Genomic DNA, 22,548 nt, shown 5'->3' on the forward strand with positions numbered 1-22,548 from the left:
CCAGTCGATTCTTTATTCTTTTTTTTCTGTTCTTCACACAAACACACGCACGCACGCACGCACGCACGCACGGACCCAAGCACGCACACACACACACACACACACACGCACACACATACACATGTACACACACACACACACACACATACACACACACACACATACACACATGTACACACACACACACACACACACATGTACACACACACACACACACACACACACACACACACATGCACACACACACACACACACATGTACACACACACACACACACACACACACACACACACACACACACACAGAAAGAGCATATAGGTGAAACTGTGCAAGAAAGCGAGACACTAGATCTAGATCTGTCTGTCTGCATGTAGCCTACTTACAGGGACACGACTGCCAACTCGTCTCGACCCGCTCAAAATAATAATGACCGAGACTTTCAGTACTTCCTTCGCGTGACGTCTAACCCTCTTTCGTCATAATGTGACGTCAATGTAATGTGACGTCTTCAAATGTTAGAGTTTCTACCACAGACATACACACGCACGCACGCACGCACATACGCATATACGCACGCACGCACGCACGCACGCACGCACAGACAGACAAAGTTACGATCGCATAGGCTACACTTACGTGAGCCAAATAGGCTACACTTACGTGAGCCAAAACGTACCTAACCTGGTTACTGGCGTGTCTGCTTTTTATTTCAACAGTACCTGTAGTCAGGGGAAAACAACATTATAAGTCAAAACACTAACTGAAGATAAGTATAAATGCATCGAAAGTAAACTCTTTTTGCACCAAGAGCACTCAACCGGCAGCAGACAATGATAAATCTTAGTGAAGAATACAACTATTCATACGATTCGGTGCATTTGCTGTCGAACAGAACTACTCATGCATGCTGTGAATGTGTCCTGTCTCTAGCGATTGACGCGAACGTGGTGGGTGGTTCCTGCACAACACCTGATGGTGTCAACACAAAAGGATCATGTACAGATGCATCCGCTCTGTGCTCAGCAACCACAGCAGGCACGTGCTCTGCAAAACTGGCTACACTGGAACGGATGGAGCAGGCTGCGGTACGTACGAGGCTCAACTTGTAGGATCGCTTACTTACCGTCGCTTACTTAACATAGGAACGCGTTTGCAAAATTAAAAATTAAAAAACACACAATGCAAATAAGGAAGTATGAAGTTCAGAAGTTTCTTACCATATCGGCTGAGTAACAGTTTATTTTACCAGTGTAGATATGCAACTGAATTTAAAAAAAACCCGTCTTTCTATGAAATCGTATGGAAATGGATATCGCCTATCACAAAAGAGACTTCGTTCAAGTTGGGGACGAGTTCATATTATGAATGTTTTTTGTCTCTAGTGGTTTCCGCTAACAAGTTTGGAGGTTCCTGTACAGCTCACACTGCCGATACAAAAGGATCCTGTGAAGATGCAAACGCTCTGTGCTCAGCAACCACAGGGGGCACGTGTAGTGCCTGTAAAACTGGCTACACTGGAACGAACGGAGCTGGCTGCGGTAAGTAGGATTTTGAGGTTTAACTTATAAGAAATGATAACTTTCAGCATCACTAATAGTTGTTTAGTGTGTTAGTGTGTGTGAGTGTATGTTTGTGTGAGTGTGTGTGTGTGTGTGTGTGTGTGTGTGTATGTGGTTGTGTGTATGTGTGTGTGTGTGTGTGTGTGTGTGTGTGTGTGTGTGTGTGTGTGTGTGTGTGTGTGTGTGTGTGTATGTTCGTGTGAGTGTGTGTGTGTGTGTGTGTGTAAAATCCTCATGGATTTTTGCAACACCGCAGTTGAGAAGAAAAAGGCCGTGCATGGTCGAAGTTCAGTCGGTAGCAAGTTTGCTTTAAGTTTAAAGTTACTGGACTTCTCGCTTCCAGTGGTAGCGGGGGGGGGGGGGGGGGGGACGTAGCTCAGTTGGTAGCGCACTGGCTTTGTAGCCATGGTCACTATTAGTGTGGGTTCGATCCCCACGTTCGACGATAGATTTATTTCTCGGAGTCAACTTTGTGCAGACTCTCTTCGGTGTCCGAACACCCCCGTGTGCTCACATGCGCACGACAAAGATCCCAAGTTCACAGGGAGAGTCTCAGGGCTTGGAAAACACGAAGACACGCTTGCATCATCTCTCGTCTCTGATTATCATGATCGTATTTCGATACTTTGACGAGACAAACCCAATGCTGGTGTGTCAAAGAAGACAGCCACGGAGGGAATGTTCGTGTCAAAGTATCACACCATATCTTCAGCGTATTACCAATACAGGTCCCAATATAGGCCAACTCGTTTAAGAGGACGTTAAACCCAAATAGTAAGTCAGCTTCGAGTGGCCGAGATCTTGTCGAATACGTAGCGGCTGTACGTATATGATTATATGCGCAGAGCTTACGAACAGCGCAGCCTTTAAACGGGTCGGAATGCAAATTTCGCGGCAACGTTCAACGTAACATTACGACTGCCCCCCCCCCCCCCCCCCCCCCCCCCTAGACGTAAATCTTTACGCAAACCACGCGTGTCAATAAAACCACACTATTTACTCTTCTGTTTTATTACATTTAGTCAAGTTTTGACTAAATGTTTTAACATGGAGGGGGAATCGAGACGAGGGTCGTGGTGTATGTGTATGTGTGTGTGTCTGTGTAGAGCGATTCAGAGCATGTTTCTCTCAGTAACTCCAACAAATCGGTATTAAATAAAAATGGGGGTCGCTTTGTAAACTTTTTATTTCATTTTTGAGGGGTCAAAACTATAATTTTCTCTCAAATACTGTAATGATGAAAGTGATCGTAATTTACAATGTAAGCTTTGGATATGAGAAATAATCATTTTTTGTGCTTTGAATTTTTGCTGAATCAAAGCTTGTTAGTGAACATTTGATTTAGGAATTGAACGAGCAAATGTTTTATTTTTGATTCATATTACGTAAGACGACAGGGAGGTGTCTGAGCATTTGCTCTTTTCTTTATGCAAATAATGTCCCCTGAAATAATCACCAAGCGGTAGGCCAACCTACACGGGGAACCGGAGGGTCTCCTGACAACATAAAGGTCAGCGCGCTTGATTCTTTCGCCTTGCGAATATGCGCATATTGTAACGCCCCATGCATTGGCTGTCATACGACTCTACGACTGCAGAGCTTGATATTAAGCACAGAATGTCTTTGTTTTGTTGTGTTTTCAGTTGCGGACAATAAAATTGGCGGTGCGTGTATTGGTGCTGCCGACACAAAGGCTTCCTGTGAGGACGCAAACGCCTTGTGTACAAGTTCACTATGCATCTGTAAAGCTGGCTACGACGGAAGCGCCGGAGGTACCTGCACCAAAAGTAAGTCATACGTACCGTTTTGGTCACAAGTACCACGTGATTCATACGTGCCTTTCAAAACCTGAGCAGCAACTTTAAAAGCACAAAAGTGAGTGTTCCATAATCATTAGACTACCCCCCGCGGGTTAGGGGGAAGAATTTACCCGATGCTCCCCAGCATGTCGTAAGAGGCGACTAACGGATTCTGTTTCTCTTTTTACCCTTGTTAAGTGTTTCTTGTATAGAATATAGTCAATTTTTGTAAATATTTTAGTCAAGCAGTATGTAAGAAATGTTAAGTCCTTTGTACAGGAAACTTGCATTCTCCCAGTAAGGTAATACATTGTACTACGTTGCAAGCCCCTGGAGCAAATTTGTGATTAGTGCTTTTGTGAACAAGAAACAATTGACAAGTGGCTCTATCCCATCTCCCCCTTTTCCCGTCGCGATATAACCTTCGTGGTTGAAAACGACGTTAAACACCAAATAAAGAAAGAAAGAATCATTAGACTTTTTTTTACTCATCTTCTGAGGAATCGGACGAGTCCTGGTTGCGTCAGCAAGACGAAAGATGTCAACCACAAACTCTATGTTGAAAATAAAATAAAGCAAAGGGGTAAATCAGAACAGAAAAATCGATTGGAAAACTCATTGATTTGCAAGTACGTGGGGTGGTGGAAGGTGGGGGGTGGGGGAAGGGGGGTGGGGGAGGCGGGTAAACAACACCCACGGTGTGTCAACTGATTCCGTTGATACACCGGATGTTTCCGTTCGTACGCAAGATGTTTCCGTTCATACAGCCTTATTTTCTGCACTTGCTTGGGGAAAAAACGTGGCGGCAAGTAGTGTGGGCAGCGCACTTTTGTGATATTGCAAGAATTAGGTAGCTAATTGGTTGGGCTATGTGTACGATAAGTACCAAGGTGCTAGTAATCCTCATGATTACAGACGCGGGCCAAACGTGGCAGAATTGCCTGATTGGTTTTACATGTTCTTGTTTTTCTCGCTCTGTTATCAAATCTGACCCCGGATTTGCACATGATCCCCAAAACCATTGCCTGTTACGACATTTCGCTCCGCCCTGATATCACCCTTCGTGGTGGGCTGGGCGTTAAGCAAAGAAACAAACAAACAAACAAACAAACAAACAAACAAACAAACAAACGACATTTCGCTTGAACAGAAGTTTATAGATCCCATGGCTTTTGAACAATCACTTGTCTTTTGAAAACATGCAGATTCCGTACACATAGCCCAACTAATTAGCCACCTAATTCTTGCAATATCACAAAAGTGCGCAGCCAACACGACTTACCGCCACGTTTTTTCCCCAAGCAAGTGCCGCAAATGAGGCTGTATGAACGAAAACATCCTGCGTACGAACGGAAACATCCGGTGTATCAACGGAATCAGTTGACACACCGTGACACCGTTCTCGTCTTTGGAACGGCCACCCTGCTCTTTGTTGGAGTTACTTCCCATGGCGCCTGTCACAAGTCGACGAAATAATAATAGTTTCTTACCAGCTCGTGCAGTAGTATCCATTTCCTGATCAGTAGCTCCAACAACAACAGCAGATCTAATAGTCTTGTATTTCCAAGTTTTCGTCTTCTTGTCGATCACACGTTTGAAATAAGTTTATCCCGTCACTGGATGTTCTTGTTATACTGATCAATCCAACGCCGGGGATAACGACCACTAGTGTTTTTTGACTGACCGCCATTTCACTCGGAGGATTCGAATAAAGGCAAGGGGTGGGGGTACCTTCCTTCTCGTTAGGAGAAGGCTGCCTAATATGATCCCTTTTAGTGTTTTTGTGCTGATAGCTAGCTTGTTTTCTTGCGAAGAGTTTTACTGGTTGTTTGACAGTCCTTTTCTTTATAGTCAACCGTTGATTAGAGCGAATAACCTTTGGTAGACATTCAACAAAAATTAAATACAGAAACATTCACAAATGGTCTATATTAGGAGCCTGGGCGCCTAATATGAACCTGTGTAGAGGCCTTCACGAATCACTGTAAAGAGCCTCCTTAACTTCAAAATAACATGATACGGCTTAGTGTGCAATTCAGACTAATTCAAATATGCTTTAGAACTATCTGTTTCAATTTGAAGAACACCAGGAAACTAAACAAAATTATCAAAAACAGAGAGAATATAAATGAAATTATCAACTTATCAAACTAATATTGTTTGGAAAGCTCGAGGGCGAGGTATAGGTTATTTTCAGCAAGCTACTTAATAATTATAATAATGAGGATATTTATATAATATGGTTCAAATCCTAAAACAGTTCTAAGCGCCTCACTAAATCATGCATGAATAAATCATTCTGTACACAATTCCTAATTCTTAATCAATTTATAAAACCAGCCTTTAGCTTTCATTTTATTTTAGCTGTTAAAAGGTGGTCAATATTGCTATTATTTTCTGGTTGCAGTTAAAAACAAACGGGTCAACACTGCTTAAATGTAACAAATACAGTTTTAGCAATGTTAGTGTGATCACAGCAGCTGGTTTGGTTGTGGACAGAAACTAGTCCGTTGTAAGCGTCAAATTTAGAGTGAACGCTGTGTTTAAAGCAAGTCGCGTAAGGCGAAAATACAACATTTAGTCAAGCTGCCTCCTCAACTTTTACAAAATGCCGGATATGACGTCATCAGACATTTATCGACAAAAAGAAAAAAAGTCTTGGGATATCATTCCCAGGAAGTCTCATGTAAAATTTCATAAAGATCGGTCCAGTAGTTTACTCTGAATCGCTCTACACACACACAGACACATGTAGACACACACACACACACACACACGCACACGCACACACGCACACACACACACACACACATACACACACACACACACACACACACACACACACACACACACACACACACACACACACACACATACACCACGACCCTCGTCTTGATTCCCCCTCTTTAGTCAAGCAGTATGTAATTAGAAATGTTAAGTCCTTTGTACTGGAAACTTGTATTCTCCTAGTAAGGTAATATATTGTACTACGTTGCAAGCCCCTGGAGCAAATTTTTGATTAGTGCTTTTGTGAACAAGAAACAATTGACAAGTGGCTCTATCCCATCTCCCCCCTTTCCCCGTCGCGATATAACCTTCGTGGTTGAAAACGACGTTAAACACCAAATAAATAAAGAAAGAAAGAAAGAAAGAATTCCCCCTCTATGTTAAAACATTTAGTCAAAACTTGACTAAATGTAAAAAGAGCATAACGGTTTTGAGATTTGTGTTTCTGCGACTGTTTGACATGTGCAAGTTATCCAGGGTGGTGAATACAGTGAATAAAATTGTTTTAAGCGCTCTAGCACCGTAAGTTTGTCAGAAAGAGGTGGTCCACACGAGGAAGTGGTCCATATTAGGCAACCTTGCCCTACCTTCCTGTCTGCTCCTCCCTTCTCTGTCTCACTGTCTGTCTCCCTCTTTCTCTCAATTAAGTCCTTTACAATTACAACTGTCAGTTGGTTCAACTCAAGTGCAGCAAGTTAGGGAACATAGATTATTGGGTGTTACCATTGATCAAGAGTTGAAATGGCAAACTCATTTGAGTAATATTTGCAAACTAGTATAAAAAAAATGTGTACCTGTTATCAAAATTAAGGCATTACGCTGATTCTGCAGCACTCAAAATGTTCTATTACGCCCACATAATGCCTCATATAAACTTTGCATCGACACTTTGGGATAACTGCAGTGATGTTCATTTAAAAAGACTCAATTCCCTGCATCGCCGAGCTGCAAAACTTATTCTGCATGATTTGAATAGGTCCACGGATGATAAACTAAAGCTCTTGAATTTCCTCCCCTTGAAAGATCAGTTGACGTTAAACAAGGCTGTGTTCATGTATAAAATTCTAAATGACGACTGTCCTAAATATTTGCAATCACATTTCAAACATGCCACAAAAAGATATGGGTCCCAAAAAATCATCCCTCCTATACCTCGCATAGACCTCTACAAATCGAGTTTAGCCTTCTCGGGAGCGTTTCTCTGGAACTCCTTACCCCAACAGATAAGAAATGCAACTTCAGTGAAAATGTTTAAGAGACAGTCACGTTCACACATCATTCGTGAATGAAATGTCTTGTTCGATTGTTATTTTGTTAAACATTTTGTACTAATGTTAACGGATGTGTAGCTGATCGGAGCAACTTATTCCCAAATGAAAGGTATAACTATATCAATGTAATTTTGTAATTTTTTGAGTTCTCCTTAGGTAATTCCTTAAATGCACATTGTGTTGCATTCTGTACAATGTATTTCTGTATTTTATATGATTGAATTTATATTTGTAATGTGCGTCTGTCTTTATGTGTTGTTTAAAGGACAGGTTGGAAGAATAGGCTTTGCCTAAAACCTTTATCCTTTTGTAATAAAGTTCTGAGTCTGAGTCTGAGTCTGAGTCTCTCTGTCTCTCTCTGTCTCTCTCTGTCTCTGTCTCTGTCTCTCTCTCTCTCTCTCTCTCTCTCTCTCTCTCTCTCTCTCTCTCTCTCTCTCTCCCTTAATCTTTACGGATGTATAGACACATAGATCAATTACACAATTCATGTTCAGTGTTGCAAAGCAGATACTCACATCTTTTCTCAAATTGTTCTGCCGTTTGGTGTGTTAAGTCGCCGACAACACATTTGGAGGGAGCTGCACAACAGCCACGATCAACACGAAAGGGACATGTGTAGACGCCAACGCCGAATGCGGCCCAGCGTTAACAGGCGGATTTTGCACGTGTAAAGCTACCTATGATGGATACTCCGGGAGTGGTTGCGGTGAGTCATTGGAGTACACCGACATCTAGCACTTCCACATATTGTTTTTTGACAAGATGAACCTTTAACGCTTAACACGCAGAGGGTCAAGGGTAACGATAGTGCTGTGTGTGTGTGTGTGTGTGTGTGTGTGTGTGTGTGTGTGTGTGTGTGTGTGTGTGAGTGTTTATGTGTTGTGTGTGTGTGTGTGTGTGTGTATGTGAGTATGTGTGTGTTTGTGTGTCAGTTTGTGTGTGTTTGTGTGTCAGTGTGTGTGTGTCAGTGTGTGTGTGTGTGTGTGTCTGTGTGTGTGTGTGTGTGTGTTTGTGTGTGTGCTTAAGAGAGAGAGAGAGAGAGAGAGAGAGAGAGAGAGAGAGAGAGAGAGAGAAGAGAGAGAGAGAGAGAGAGAGAGAGAGAGAGAGAGAGAGAGAGAGAGAGAGAGAGAGAGAGAGAGAGAGAGAGAGAAAGATTTACAACAATTAATTTTCTAAGAAAAGCATGCGATTGTGGACCGGGGAAATGGGCTGGTATTGGTTGATGAGGGGGAGATTTAGTAGCCATTTCATTTCTTGTTTTCATTTCCAATTCACTCTCTACCCCCCCCCCCCCTCCCGCCCCCCCCCCCCCCCCCCCCCGCCACCTCCCACCCCGGTCACTGTCTCCCTTGGTCTCATTCGCCACACATTTCTCCAACACTGCGATATAATTAAGCAAAGTTTTGTTTTCAAAGTACTCGACATCTACCATGTTTACAGAAGCCATTTCTGTCAGGTCTGTTTTCGTATCACTTTGAAAGGCAATGTCTCGGTAGTGATGTAAACTCGTCTCAGTACCCCACGATTTGGTCTTTCAGCCCTGGCAAACAAGCTTGGAGGTAAATGCACCACGATGACTAAGGGCACCAAGGGGACCTGTGAGTCCGCCGGCGCAGTCTGCTCAATGCAGGTGGATGGAAGATGCGGTAAGTCTAAATAAAACAAAAACTATTGTACACAGAGAATACTACATGGCTTGCTGTGTCGTAGCAGATTTACACGAGTTGCTTTCTTAAATATTGAACTGCGATCGAAAGTTAGGTTTGCTGAGTGGTTTGAACAATATTGTTATCTCATCAGTGGTGTCTCTTGTCGCGGAACGCGATTCAGAAAATAAGTTTGTGTATTGCAGTGGTTTGCAGTGTTTAGTCATGTTTAGTCAATAATATTTATCCGATTTAACCGAGACCGGAAGGAGACGGCGCATGAAGGTACCGAGACCAGAAGGAGACGGCGCGTGAGAGTCTTCTTTAGTGACGTGTAAAAAGTCTCTCGCGTCACGTATGGCGCAGCCAATTATCAGGAGGCAGGTCAACAGCGATCTGGGATTCTGCGTTGAGACACGAGGACAGGCGCACGGGCAGGCTGACGAACGTCTTAATTCGCTGGTCAACAAACTATGGCAATCCGAATGGTGCAAATGTCCCTTTTAGCTCTTGATGTCTAAATAACACATTATTTAGCTAAATAACGCGTTATTTAGCTAAACAATGCTTTATTTAACTATATCATGCATTATTTAGCTAAATAATGCATTGTTTAACTTAAACAATGCATTATTTACAGATACAGAAAAAAGAGAGCCCAAAGCACTAAATAATGCATTGTTTAGCATAAATAAGAGATTGTGTTTGTAAATAACTCATTATTTATAAATAATTACGCGTTTTCTCTAAACAATATATTATATGTAAATAAAGTGTTATTTAGATAAATAAAATATTATTTAGATAAATAAAATATTATTTAGATAAATAAAATATTATTTAGATAAATAAAATATTATATGTAAATAAAATATTATTTATCTAAATAAAATATTATTTAGATAAATAAAATATTATTTAGATAAATAATTTATTATTTAGATAAATAATTTATTATTTAGATAAATAATTTATTATTTACTGTTTTTGCCTTGAAATAGTATTATTACGCTAAATAATGCTTTATATAGCTATATAATAGGTTTCCGCTATATAATTCATGATTTGGTAAATAATACATTATATACCGTAAATAAAATATTATATACCGTAAACAATTCATTGTTTAGCGCATCGCGAAGCCGTTTTTTCTCTTGTTGTTTTTTTCCACGTGTTTCCGTGGATCCGAGAGAGCGCTGTTGATTCTCCACTGTCTTGGCAAACCCAGTATCCGGTACTCCACATCCGGTTCCGCCAAGGGACTGGGTGGCCGAGTGGTAACGCACTTGCGCTCGGAAGCGAGAGGTTGCGTGTTCAGGCCTGGGTCAGGCCGCAATTTTCTCCCCCCTTTCCTAATCTAGATGGTGGGTTCAAGTGCTAGTCTTTCGGATGAGACGAAAAACCGAGGTCTATATATGCTTGGCGCTTGTGGACAATATTCACTTTTTTGGCCAAAAACGCCAGTTTTGGCCAAAAATGACAAAGATTTGGCCAAAAAACCCATACATTTGGCCAAATAAAATAGATTTGGCTATAACTTTTTTTGGCCAAAACTTTCTATGTAAAAGTTTTGGCCAAAACTGTTTTTGTTAGCTAAAACGGGAGATTTGGCCAAACTTCTGCCATAAAAAGATTTGGCCAAAAAAAGATTTGGCCAAACAAAAAAGATTTGGCCAAATCTTCACTTTTTTGGCCAAATCTTTTTTTGTTTGGCCAAATCTTTTTTTGGCCAAATCTTTTGTATTTGCTGGCGCTGGTGGACAATATTCACTTTTTTGGCCAAATCTTTTTTTGGCCAAAACTTTGCTTTTTTGGCGTTTTTGGCCAAAACTGGCATTTTTGGCCAAAACTATACTTTTTGGCCAAAACTTTGCTTTTTTTGCCAAAACTTAGCTTTTTTGGCCAAAACTTTGCTTTTTTGGCCAAAACTGGCGTTTCTGGCCAAAACTTGCGTTTTTGGCCAAAACTATACTTTTTTGGCCAAAACTTTGCTTTTTTGGCCAAAAATGTACGTGGTGCTGGAGGACAATATTCACTTTTTTGGCCAAAAACGCACTTTTTGGGCCAAAACTGGCGTTTTTGGTCAAAACTATACTTTTTTGGACAAAACTTTGCTTTTTTGGCCAAAGCTTTGCTTTTTGGGCCAAAACTTTGCTTTTTTGGCCAAAACATGCGTTTTTGGCCAAAACTATACTTTTTTGGCCAAAACTTTGCTTTTTTGGCCAAAACTGGCGTTTTTGGCCAAAAAAATGAATATTGTCCATCAGCGCCAAGGGGTACTCAAAGATTTGGCCAAAAAATGAAGTTTTGGCCAAAAAAAAATTTTGGGCCAAAACTTTCAATGCAAAAGTTTTGGCCAAAAAATATTTAGCCAAATCTAAAACATTTGGCCAAAAAAGTGAAGATGTGGCCAAATGTTTTAGATTTGGCCAAATATTTTTTGGCCAAAACTTGGCACTCAAAAGTTTTGGCCAAAACATGTTTTTGGCCAAAAACACACTTTCTTGGTCAAAAACGTACATTTTTGGCCAAAAAAGGCTTTTGGCCAAAACTTTTGAGTGCAAAGATTTGGCCAAATGTTTTAGATTTGGCCAAATATTTTTTGGCCAAAACTTTGCACTCAAAAGTTTTGGCCAAAACATGTTTTTGGCCCAAAACACACTTTCTTGGTCAAAAACGTACATTTTTGGCCAAAAAAGTGTGTTTTTGGCCAAAAAAATGAATATTGTCCACCAGCGCCAAGCATAGAGGTCCCTTCGTGTACACTACATTGGGGTGTGCACGTTAAAGATCCCACGATTGACAAAAGGGTCTTTCCTGGCAAAATTGTATAGGCATAGATAAAAATGTCGATCAAATACCCCTGGGACTTGGAATAAAGTAAAAAAAAAAAAAATCCATCCCACACGGCATTAAGTCTCAGGAAACATGAATACACGCATGCAGGAAAAAAAATATATGGGTAGCGCCGTATGTATGGCAGCTCGCTTTCCCCGGGGAGAAAGCAGCCCGCCGAATTTCCATGAGGGTAACCTCACTGAACTGTAAATCTTATCCAATCCAATCCAATCCAATCCAATCCAATCCAAATGTAATCAAGATGGCTACACAAGCACAAGGGAACGTTCCCGCTGAATTGATCAGAACTCTAACTACAGCGGTTGTCCAGGAACTGGCACTGCAAAGGGTTCGTATTTTAAAGTTTTATGGGGGAACATCTTTTACATCTGGACATGGAGAATGAACGACTGCGAACTAAATTGCTGCTGTTGTACCATCAGTTGAAGTTAGCCACCTGACAAGAAGATGGTCGGAAGCGAAGCGGATGTAGCTTTAGTACGCCGAGACAGATGCTAGTTGTCTGATTGGTCAGTTTGAGAATCAACAGAGCTCTCGTGGATCCACGGAAACACGTGGTAAAAAACAACAAGAGAAATATCGGCTTCGATGCACTGCGCTAAACAATGAATATTGTTTACGGTAAATAATATTTTATTTACGGTATATAATGTATTATTTACCAAATCATGAATTATATAGCGGAAACCTATTATATAGCTATATAAAGCATTATTTAGCGTAATAATACTATTTCAAGGCAAAAACAGTAAATAATAAATTATTTATCTAAATAATATTTTATTTATCTAAATAATATTTTATTTATCTAAATAATATTTTATTTACATACAATATTTTATTTATCCAAATAATATTTTATTTATCTAAATAATATTTTATTTATTTAAATAATATTTTATTTATCTAAATAACACTTTATTTACATATAATATATTGTTTAGAAAAAACGCGTAATTATTTATAAATAATGAGTTATTTACAGACACAATCTATTATTTATGCTAAACAATGCATTGTTTAGTGCTTTGTGCTCTCTTTTTTCTGTATCTGTAAATAATGCATTGTTTAAGTTAAACAATGCATTATTTAGCTAAATAATGCATGATATAGTTAAATAAAGCATTGTTTAGCTAAATAACGCGTTATTTAGCTAAATAATGCGTTATTTAGACATCAAGAGCTAGAAGGGACATTTGCACCATTCGGATTGCCATAAGAAACAGCATGCGACGCATGTCACATTAATAGCAGAATAACTTACGTCGAAGGGTGAGTAGCTCATTCAAGTCAAGCTTGCCAAAGCCTTTCCGATTTTCGCCTGCGCAGTCAACTCAGCTGGTAACCAAATGGCCAGCCGGGAGATTTCGCAACGGTCAAGTCGTTACCGCAAATATTTTCTTGTTGTTCTGTAATATCGTAATATGATGCATGTATCGTGTTATGTAGTTGTTGTGCAAGTGGAAGCCGTGATGTGGCGGCAACTTGAACGTTTGGATTAGAGCACTTTGGGCTCAGTTGTTTTATTTTGTTTAGCTGGTCACTGCGATGGGAGAAGGACCAGACCAGCCGCAGAACAAACCACTCAGTAAGTTCTATGATTGTATGAACCAATTATAGAGCTGAACCAAGGTTTGTTAATTGCAGACGTTCCGGGTTCCGGGTTCTGGGTGAAGATGTCCAAGGACGTCGAGGCAGAGTATATTTACCGAACACTTCAAAGAACATGAACTGGATGGGGAAAACCAACGAGTCACGAGCAAGCATGGTTTCAACTGGGATAGACCTTTTCGTCATCTTCAGACCGTCAGGCGAACCAGTTCTTCAGAACTAATTTAAGTAACACAAAGGAAAAAAAACAGACGTGCTTGTTCTGTGTCTCTCGAACTCGTGTGATATGAATCGTGCGCGATGAACTAACTTTCCTAACTTTTCGAATCTTTTCTTTTTTGATACACCATTCATCCATGCAAAGTCTATCTGGTTTCTAAAGACAACAAAGAAGGAGAAAAATAAACCGAAATTTATACTTCGTAGAATCCACCTATAAAGAATTGCGTTTGTTGTTGAGTTTTTTTAGCAATAAAACTCAAGTGTGGGAGTTTGAAAGTACTTCTACTTTTCTAAATCTTTCTTCCCCACATTCCGCTACAGTGGGGGCTCGTGTCCGGGATACGATTTTATGAGCTAGATCTTATTTTTTTTCTGTGTGGCCAACAACGCAAATTTTTGTAGGTGCGCGGAGGTTGTCTATCCTTACCCCATCGCAGCACAGCACGTCTGTTTCTTATGCATGATAGTTAGTCTTGAGTAGACTAGAGAAGCTATACATGTATGTTAGTTAATCTTGAGTAGATTAGTAAGCTAACACAAGAAAGCGGCGACTGCTCGGGCGAGGATTGGACGGCAACAGCAGCACTCTAAATTATATTTCTTTCACCCTACATCTTTTGAAGATAACGGTAAAGTACTAGTCGAACTGAACCCAAGCTCTTTTAGGTTGAACGAGGTTCAACAGGTAACTGGATCTAACTTGAGTAGAAGTTAGATCAGTGAACTAAGTTAGGTCGTACCAATTCGGAGTAGTTGAGACTACGACTAACCTAGTAGAGTAGAGATTTAAATTGAGTCAACATAACCAGAGTGAGGTGGTGTTAGGACTAATTTAAATCGAGTTTAGCTTCTTGGTTCTAAGGTTCAAAGTAAAGTCTATACTCCGTGGCGGTTGTAACTAATCAGTGTGAATTAGTGCAGCTGAAATGTTGTATTGGTAATCTACGACAGGGTCGGGGTCACAATCAACATAAGTAGCAGTAGTTAGCAGCTTGGCTTGGAGTCAAGGTCACTTTCGTTAGAAGTAGGGTATTGTCTAACAGAGTGTCGAGGTTAGTCTACGGCTACAACAGTCAAACCTTGTATCGTCTGGGACGAACTAAGATTGTCTGAGGCGAGGTATCTAGTGATCTTTTTTTTCTCCTACAGGTAAACCTTAGTGACATTTATTCTAGAGTAGAGTAAACATGCCCCGCCCACGTCAGGTAGCAGAGGTGGACTCGCCTCTAGTGGCATACCAGCGTGACGGCAACGTACTAGGCTTATCAGGTAAACCCTTAGCAGAGTATATCGAAAAACGCCGGCTCGAGGAGCTGGAGGAGAAGAAGAGAAAAGATAACCTGGAGTTGGAGGAGAGGAGACGGAGAGAAGCTCTCCAGGCTGAAGAGCGTAGGATCGCGGCAGAGAGAGAAGATAGGCGCGAAGAGCGAGACTTCGAACTGCGTCGTATCGAGTTGCAGAATCAAGCTGAAGGCAACCGCAACCAGAACGCTCGCGAGTTAGGCAACGATGCTGGTCCCGGGCTTGAGAAATCAATCAAATTGAAGCTACCATATCTGGATGATAAAGATGATCTCGAGGCATACTTTCGTCAATTCGAAAGGGTAGCAAAAATCTCGAAATGGGATGATGATGATTGGGGAGCGCGACTAGGCTGCCAACTCAAAGGCAAAGCACGCGAGGCATATGCCAGATTGTCAGATGAAGAGGCAAAGGTCTACAACACGGTAAAGGCCGCTATTCTGGAAAAGTTCCAGCTGACATCAGAGGCGTACCGGAAAAAGTTTAGGGGCGCCAAGAAAGAGGCTGGGGAAAGCGCAAAGGAAGGGTTGACGAGGATTCAACTGTATTTTGACAGGTGGGTGGAGCTAGCAAAGAGAGAGGGTAAAGCACATGACCCAAAAAGTCTGATCATCATGGAAAGGTTTCTAGAATGGCTACCCTTTGAACAAGCTCGGTTCGTGCGGGAGCGTAACCCGATCAATGTCGATGAGGCGCTCAAACACGCGCGCGTGTACGAGGAGTCGCGCGAATCGGAACATCGCCGGGCGATCCCTAATCCACCCAAAACAGTGCATAACCAAGCCAACGGGGATCCAAACCCCCCGCGAACGTGAGAACAGATAACTTCAGGTTCGGCAACGCATCGGAGGGACAGAGGTCGGGTCCCAGCGGTTGTTTTCTATGTGGCGGACCTCACCTGGCGCGTCAGTGTCCTAAGAGCAAACCCAACAATAAGCCTAGCTCTGCATCAACGATCACATTGGCAGCGGTGGACGTTCAGGAACCACCCACAGTATGTGAGAAATGCTGTAACCTCGTGTTTGAGCCGCAGTGTGAAGCTACCGTCGAAGGCAAGACGGTGAGAGCGATAAGGGATACGGGAGCTTCCGCTATCATTGTGGACAGCGAGATAGTTCCGAGGGAGAAGTACACGGGCGAAGCAAAGAGAGTAGTGTTAGCCGATTCCCGTGTGACTAGAGAGCTCCCGATAGCTGAAGTGGAGATGCGAACTCCATTTTTCAGTGGCATTACCAAGGTGTTGGTGATGGATAGGCCGGTGCATCCGGTGTTGATCGGTAACGTGAGGACCGATAGTCAAAATGTCGAGACAGGGGTGCCTTTGTTCCGAGCAAGAGCGGAGACTTGTGCTCCCGTAGTCACTCGACAGCAAGAAGCAAAAAGCAAGGAAAAGCCAGTGAAGGTTATTCCCAAGGAAACTCTGATAGGGCAGATCAAACCTGATGATCTGAAAGCTGAGCAACGAAACGACCCTGACTTGGTCAAGGCTCGCGCGGTCGCAGACCAGAAGATCAAAACAGGGACTCGTTACGTATGGAAGAAGGATATTCTGTACAGGGTCTACTCGTCCAAAGATACAGAATACAAGCAGGTGGTGGTGCCTAAAAAGTTTAGGGACGAAGTGATGGGTTTGGCGCATGATTCACCCATGTCAGGTCACTTAGGCGCTAGGAAAACCAGAGACAGAATCTGGCGAGACTTTTTCTGGCCAGGCATCTGCGGAGATGTGAGACGCTACTGTGCATCATGTGATGCCTGCCAAAGAAGTACTCCTAAGGGAGCAACTAGGAAGGTACCCCTCCAGAAAGTCCCGCTGATGAACACCCCTTTCGAACGCGTTGGTGTTGATATCATCGGCCCCATCCTACCTGCTTCGGCGCGGGGGCATCGGTACATCCTTACCATGATCGATCACGCGACTAGGTACGCGGAGGCCGTTCCGCTGAAAGACATCAGCTCAGAGACGGTCGCGGATGCTCTGTTTGAGATGTGGACGCGTTTCGGACTACCCAAAGAAGTGTTGACTGATCAGGGGGGACAGTTTGTAGGTGGATACATGACTGAAGTCAACAGGTTGCTAGGGGTGAAAGGATTGCGCACCAGTCCGTTTCATGCTCAAACCAATGGGTTAACAGAGAAACTGAACTCTACTCTCAAGTCAATGATGAAGCGTATGTGCCAAGAGCAGCCCAAGGAGTGGGATAAATTTATTCCCGCTCTACTGTTTGCATACCGCGAGGTGCCCCAAGAAAGCCTGATGTTCTCTCCGTTCGAACTCTTGTACGGGAGAGAGGTCCGAGGACCCATGCAGGTACTCAGGCAGATTTGGACTGATGACGAGTCCAGTGAAGAGTTGAGGACGACAATAGGTCACATTGTCGATCTCTCGAACAAAATAGAACAAACGTGCACTCTAGCCAGGGAAAACCTGAGCAAAGCCTCGCTCAGACACGCACGGGCGTACGATAAAAACACACGCCAAAGGCACCTGGCAAAGGGTGGCAAAGTTTTGATTTTGTTACCCGTGAAGCACAACAAGCTTCAGCTGACTTGGAAAGGACCTTACAAGATAGTTGATAGAGTGGGATCTTGCAACTATAGAGTACAAATGGGAAACAAGGTCAAGGTGTACCACGCCAACTTGCTGAAGTTGTACGTGGAAAGAACCGCGTCGGATGTTCCCGACGGAGCGGCCGTGAGATCGGCCGTGAGATCGGCGGAACCCGCAGAAGAAGAAGTAGCAATTGTGATGCACGAGATGAGTGATAGCGAAGACGGTGGGCTGAACACCGACAAGATACCACTCATACCTCTCGCTCCAAAAGAAAAGTGGGATGATGTGGTCATTAACGCCGAATTATCTGTGGAAAAGCAGAAAGACTTGCGTAACTTGTGTCGCAGTCACCAGAAAGCTCTGAGTGATATGCCAGGCTCATGCCAGCTAGAAGAATGCGAAATCAAACTGTCTACCTCTGAGCCGGTGCGTGTGAAACAGTACCCAATTCCTCACTCACAGAGGGAAACAATCAAGAAGGAAGTGCAAACTATGGAAAAGATGGGGGTTATCGAACCTAGCGTGTCTCCATATAGCAGTCCGGTTGTACTGACGCAAAAGCGTGACGGTACAGTGAGATTCTGTATAGACTACAGAAAATTGAACAAGGTCACCGAGTTCGATTCTGAGCCAATTCCGGATGCTGAGCAAATCTTTGCTCGTCTGCAGCAGGCAGAGTACTTCTCAAAATTGGATTTGAGTAAGGGTTACTGGCAAGTGGGCGTTAAAGAAAAAGACAGAGCCAAAACCAGCTTCTCTACTCCAGGGGGCCAGTACCAGTGGACAAAAATGCCATTTGGACTGAAAACGGCCAGTGCCATATTCACTAGGTGTGTCAGAAAACTGCTCGATCCGTTAGGCAGGGAGGCCGTAGAATTCTTCATGGATGACATCCTGATAGCAACCAAAACCTGGGAACAACATCTGGAGGCTTTGAACGCAGTGTTGGCGAGGCTTGAGGAGGTCGGCCTCACCGCCAAACCCTCCAAGTGTCACCTAGGATTCCGCGAACTTCACTACCGGATCGGTCATGGGAAAATAAGCCCAGACGATGACAAAACCGAGAAAATCAGAAGGGCGGAAAAACCTCGTACACAGAAAGAGGTGCGTTCTTTCTTGGGCCTAGCGGGGTATTACCGGAAATTTGTGCCTGACTTTGCTCGCGTGAGTGCGTCCCTCACAGACCTCACAAAGAAAGATCAGCCAGAGAAGATAGTCTGGACCAAAGAGTGTGAAACTGCTTTCACGACTCTGAAACAGTGTCTGATCAGCAAACCCATTCTGATACTGCCGGACAATAGCAAACAGTACGTGTTACGTACAGACGCATCCAACGAAGCGTTAGGAGCAGTTCTACTGCAAGAGCAAGGTGGCAACTTGCACCCGGTGGCTTACGCAAGCAAAAAAACTGAACAGCGCCGAAAGAAACTACTCGACCATAGAAAAGGAGTGTCTCGGGGTGCTTTGGGGAGTGAAAAGATTCGAGCAGTATTTGTACGCCGAGCAGTTCGTGATTGAAACTGATCACCAACCACTCCAGTACTTGCAGAAGTCAAAAACTGAAAACGGCAGGCTTATGAGATGGGCTTTGCAGCTCCAACAACACTCTTTCACCCTCAAAGTGATTCCAGGCAAAGACAATGTCTGAGCTGACTTTTTGAGTAGTAGTAAACTGAGAGGTGGTGGAGCTTCCAGAGATGAATAGGATAGCAAGTGGAAAGGAGGTGGAGTATTTTCAGAGTTAAATGAAATAAAACTTTTTGTCTGAGAAAGAGCTAAAACTAGTTTTCGCTTCAGAAGGGGGGGCCTTTGTCGAGGAACGCGATTCAGAAAATAAGTCCCAAATGGGCAAACGAGCTCACACGTCACCAGAATTTCTGGAACGCTGAAGAAGAAGAAGAAAATAAGTTTGTGTATTGCAGTGGTTTGCAGTGTTTAGTCATGTTTAGTCAATAATATTTATCCGATTTAACCGAGACCTGACGGCGCATGAAGGTACCGAGACCAGAAGGAGACGGCGCGTGAGGGTCTTCTTTAGTGACGTGTGAAAAGTCTCTCGCGTCACGTATGGCGCAGCCAATTATCAGGAGGCAGGTCAACAGCGATCTGGGATTCTGCGTTGAGACACGAGGACAGGCGCACGGGCAGGCTGACGAACGTCTTAATTCGCTGGTCAAGAAACAGCATGCGACGCGTGTCACATTAATAGCAGGATAACTTACGTCGAAGGGTGAGTAGCTCATTCAAGTCAAGCTTGCCAAAGCCTTTCCGATTTTCGCCTGCGCAGTCAACTCAGCTGGTAACCAAATGGCCAGCCGGGAGATTTCGCAACGGTCAAGTCGTTACCGCAAATATTTTCTTGTTGTTCTGTAATATCGTAATATGATGCATGTATCGTGTTATGTAGTTGTTGTGCAAGTGGAAGCCGTGATGTGGCGGCAACTTGAACGTTTGGATTAGAGCACTTTGGGCTCAGTTGTTTTATTTTGTTTAGCTGGTCACTGCGATGGGAGAAGGACCAGACCAGCCGCAGAACAAACCACTCAGTAAGTTCTATGATTGTATGAACCAATTATAGAGCTGAACCAAGGTTTGTTAATTGCAGACGTTCCGGGTTCCGGGTTCTGGGTGAAGATGTCCAAGGACGTCGAGGCAGAGTATATTTACCGAACACTTCAAAGAACATGAACTGGATGGGGAAAACCAACGAGTCACGAGCAAGCATGGTTTCAACTGGGATAGACCTTTTCGTCATCTTCAGACCGTCAGGCGAACCAGTTCTTCAGAACTAATTTAAGTAACACTAAGGGAAAAAACAGACGTGCTTGTTCTGTGTCTCTCGAACTCGTGTGATATGAATCGTGCGCGATGAACTAACTTTCCTAACTTTTCGAATCTTTTCTTTTTTTGATACACCATTCATTCATCTATCTGGTTTCTAAAGACAACAAAGAAGGAGAAAAATAAACCGAAATTTATACTTCGTAGAATCCACCTATAAAGAATTGCGTTTGTTGTTGAGTTTTTTTAGCAATAAAACTCAAGTGTGGGAGTTTGAAAGTACTTCTACTTTTCTAAATCTTTCTTCCCCACATTCCGCTACATCTCTCACGTATGTATTGCCCATTACATATCTTATGTAATAGAAAACAACTTGTACAATGTTAAATGTAATGGAAAACAACTTGTACAATGTTAAATGTAATGGAAAACAACTGATACAATGTGTCATAAAATAGAAAAAGACCGATACAATGTGTCATATAATGAGAAACAAACTGTACAATGTGTCTTATCTTGTTCGTGTGTGCCTTGTTTTCACTTTTTTTCTCTTGCCTTTATGGCTACAGACTGCAAACCCAGCTTTTCTCTGGTTTTTGTGTGTGCTTTGTTTACAGTTCTCGCCTTGGGATGTATTGCCCATTACTATTTGACAATATATTTTTACACTTGTTTTTTACAGAAATATACTGAAACGCAGCATGTTTAAAGTGGCTTTCTTTGTCACAGTTGTAGTTTTTCAAGATTGCGTCTTTTAAGATGTAAATTTAGGTATTTAAGAAAATAATCTTTTTAACAAAAATATCAACCAAATATTAACATAGGCAAACTCTGGTTCTTTTGGGGTACACAAATAACAAAAGTAATTCAATGATGTTTTTGACAAGTTGATATATTTGACAATTTCTATGTCTACAGTCATGAGCGGAGCCAAGGCCGTAGTTGCCTCTGTGACGTCACTGGTGCTGGCTTGCATCGTGTGTCTGCTGGCCATCAACTAACCCTTCACCAACGGCCGGCTCCTACTGTTGACCTCAAAACGGACTCTGATCAGGCTATCCCAACGGACTTTGAGAAATAATTGTTTTCCTTAAATTCTTATTTGCTGTGCTCCATCTTAAAACTGTATCTTCGTGAGGAGAAAGATACATAACTCATATGATGTGGCTCCCTCTTAAAACTGTATCCTCGTGAGGAGAAAGATGCATAACTCACATGATGTGGCTCCCTCTTAAAACTGTATCTTCGTGAGGAGAAAGATGCATAACTCATATGATGTGGCTCCCTCTTAAAACTGTATCCTCGTGAGGAGAAAGATGCATAACTCACATGATGTGGCTCCCTCTTAAAACTGTATCTTCGTGAGGAGAAAGATGCATAACTCATATGATGTGGCTCCCCTCTTCTTTCACTCAAACAAGTACATCAAGCGTCAGCATATTTCCCTCCTTCTCTTCTGTCTTTGTGATATCTGTGTCTCCTTTTGACAGTACAGAGTTTGTTGTTCGTTGCTCTGTTTCTAATGGTTTGATAACATGTATTCCAAACCGTCCAGTGACTAATCAGAAAGTTTCTGTCCATGTTCAGGTCATCGTTTTGTGTCGCTGGTCATTGAGTCTTCTGTAGACCTTCTCCCTCCCTCGCTCTCCCTCTCACCCTGCTTCTCACCCCCCCCTCACCCTCCCGCTCTCTCCCTCCTTCCCTCCCCTCTCTCTCCCCCACCCCCTCCCCTCTCTCTCCCCCACCCCCTCCCCTCTCTCTCCCCCACCCCCTCCCCCTCTCAACCTGACCCTTTTGCAGACCAAACCTGTCCTTTCTTTGTGGCCAGTAGACGTGTGAGCTCTTGGACTATCGTCTTTGGGTGAAAAAATAAAATGATGGACCTTAACACGGACCGACCTTGTCTGAGACAGTGTAGTTCCCAGGGTGTCACCACTCTGGCAAGATCTCAAGATTTTTGTTTCCTGTGATGCGTGATTCCCTGCCTTGCTCACGAGTCTCCGTGCAGACGTCTTCTTAGTTCTGGCGAAGGACGATAGAACTACAGACAACGTTGTACAGTAGGCAGTGAAATCAAGATTGCCATTTGCAACGTGCTGAAGGGCTTAAACAAGCGCGGTTGAGTCTGCATCACAGTTTTATTGATTGTTCTTAGTG

The 22,548-nt window shown here is 42.8% G+C and overlaps 1 protein-coding gene across 1 annotated transcript; it reads left to right on the forward strand.

Annotated features, from left to right (window-relative positions):
- Window positions 1–935: 935 nt before the first annotated feature.
- On the forward strand, window positions 936–22,080 carry LOC138964532 (scavenger receptor class F member 1-like). Its single transcript, XM_070336521.1, has 6 exons — window positions 936–1,085; window positions 1,383–1,538; window positions 3,203–3,346; window positions 7,970–8,122; window positions 8,955–9,062; window positions 21,310–22,080. Exons 1-6 carry the CDS (start codon window positions 995–997, stop codon window positions 21,390–21,392), a joined length of 735 nt encoding a protein of 244 aa, XP_070192622.1. The 5' UTR covers window positions 936–994; the 3' UTR covers window positions 21,393–22,080.
- Window positions 22,081–22,548: the final 468 nt, after the last annotated feature.

The sequence above is a fragment of the Littorina saxatilis genome, linkage group LG4 (genome assembly GCF_037325665.1).
Source record: "Littorina saxatilis isolate snail1 linkage group LG4, US_GU_Lsax_2.0, whole genome shotgun sequence".
NCBI classification, from domain to species: Eukaryota; Metazoa; Mollusca; class Gastropoda; order Littorinimorpha; family Littorinidae; genus Littorina; species Littorina saxatilis.

Bases quoted from the DNA above. Each gene is read 5' to 3' on its own strand.
- LOC138964532 (XM_070336521.1), top strand. From the start codon at position 995: ATGTACAGATGCATCCGCTCTGTGCTCAGCAACCACAGCAGGCACGTG. The intron at 1,086-1,382 runs GTACGTACGAGG...TTTTGTCTCTAG, and splicing joins AACGGATGGAGCAGGCTGCG to TGGTTTCCGCTAACAAGTTT. The intron at 3,347-7,969 runs GTAAGTCATACG...TGGTGTGTTAAG, and splicing joins CGGAGGTACCTGCACCAAAA to TCGCCGACAACACATTTGGA.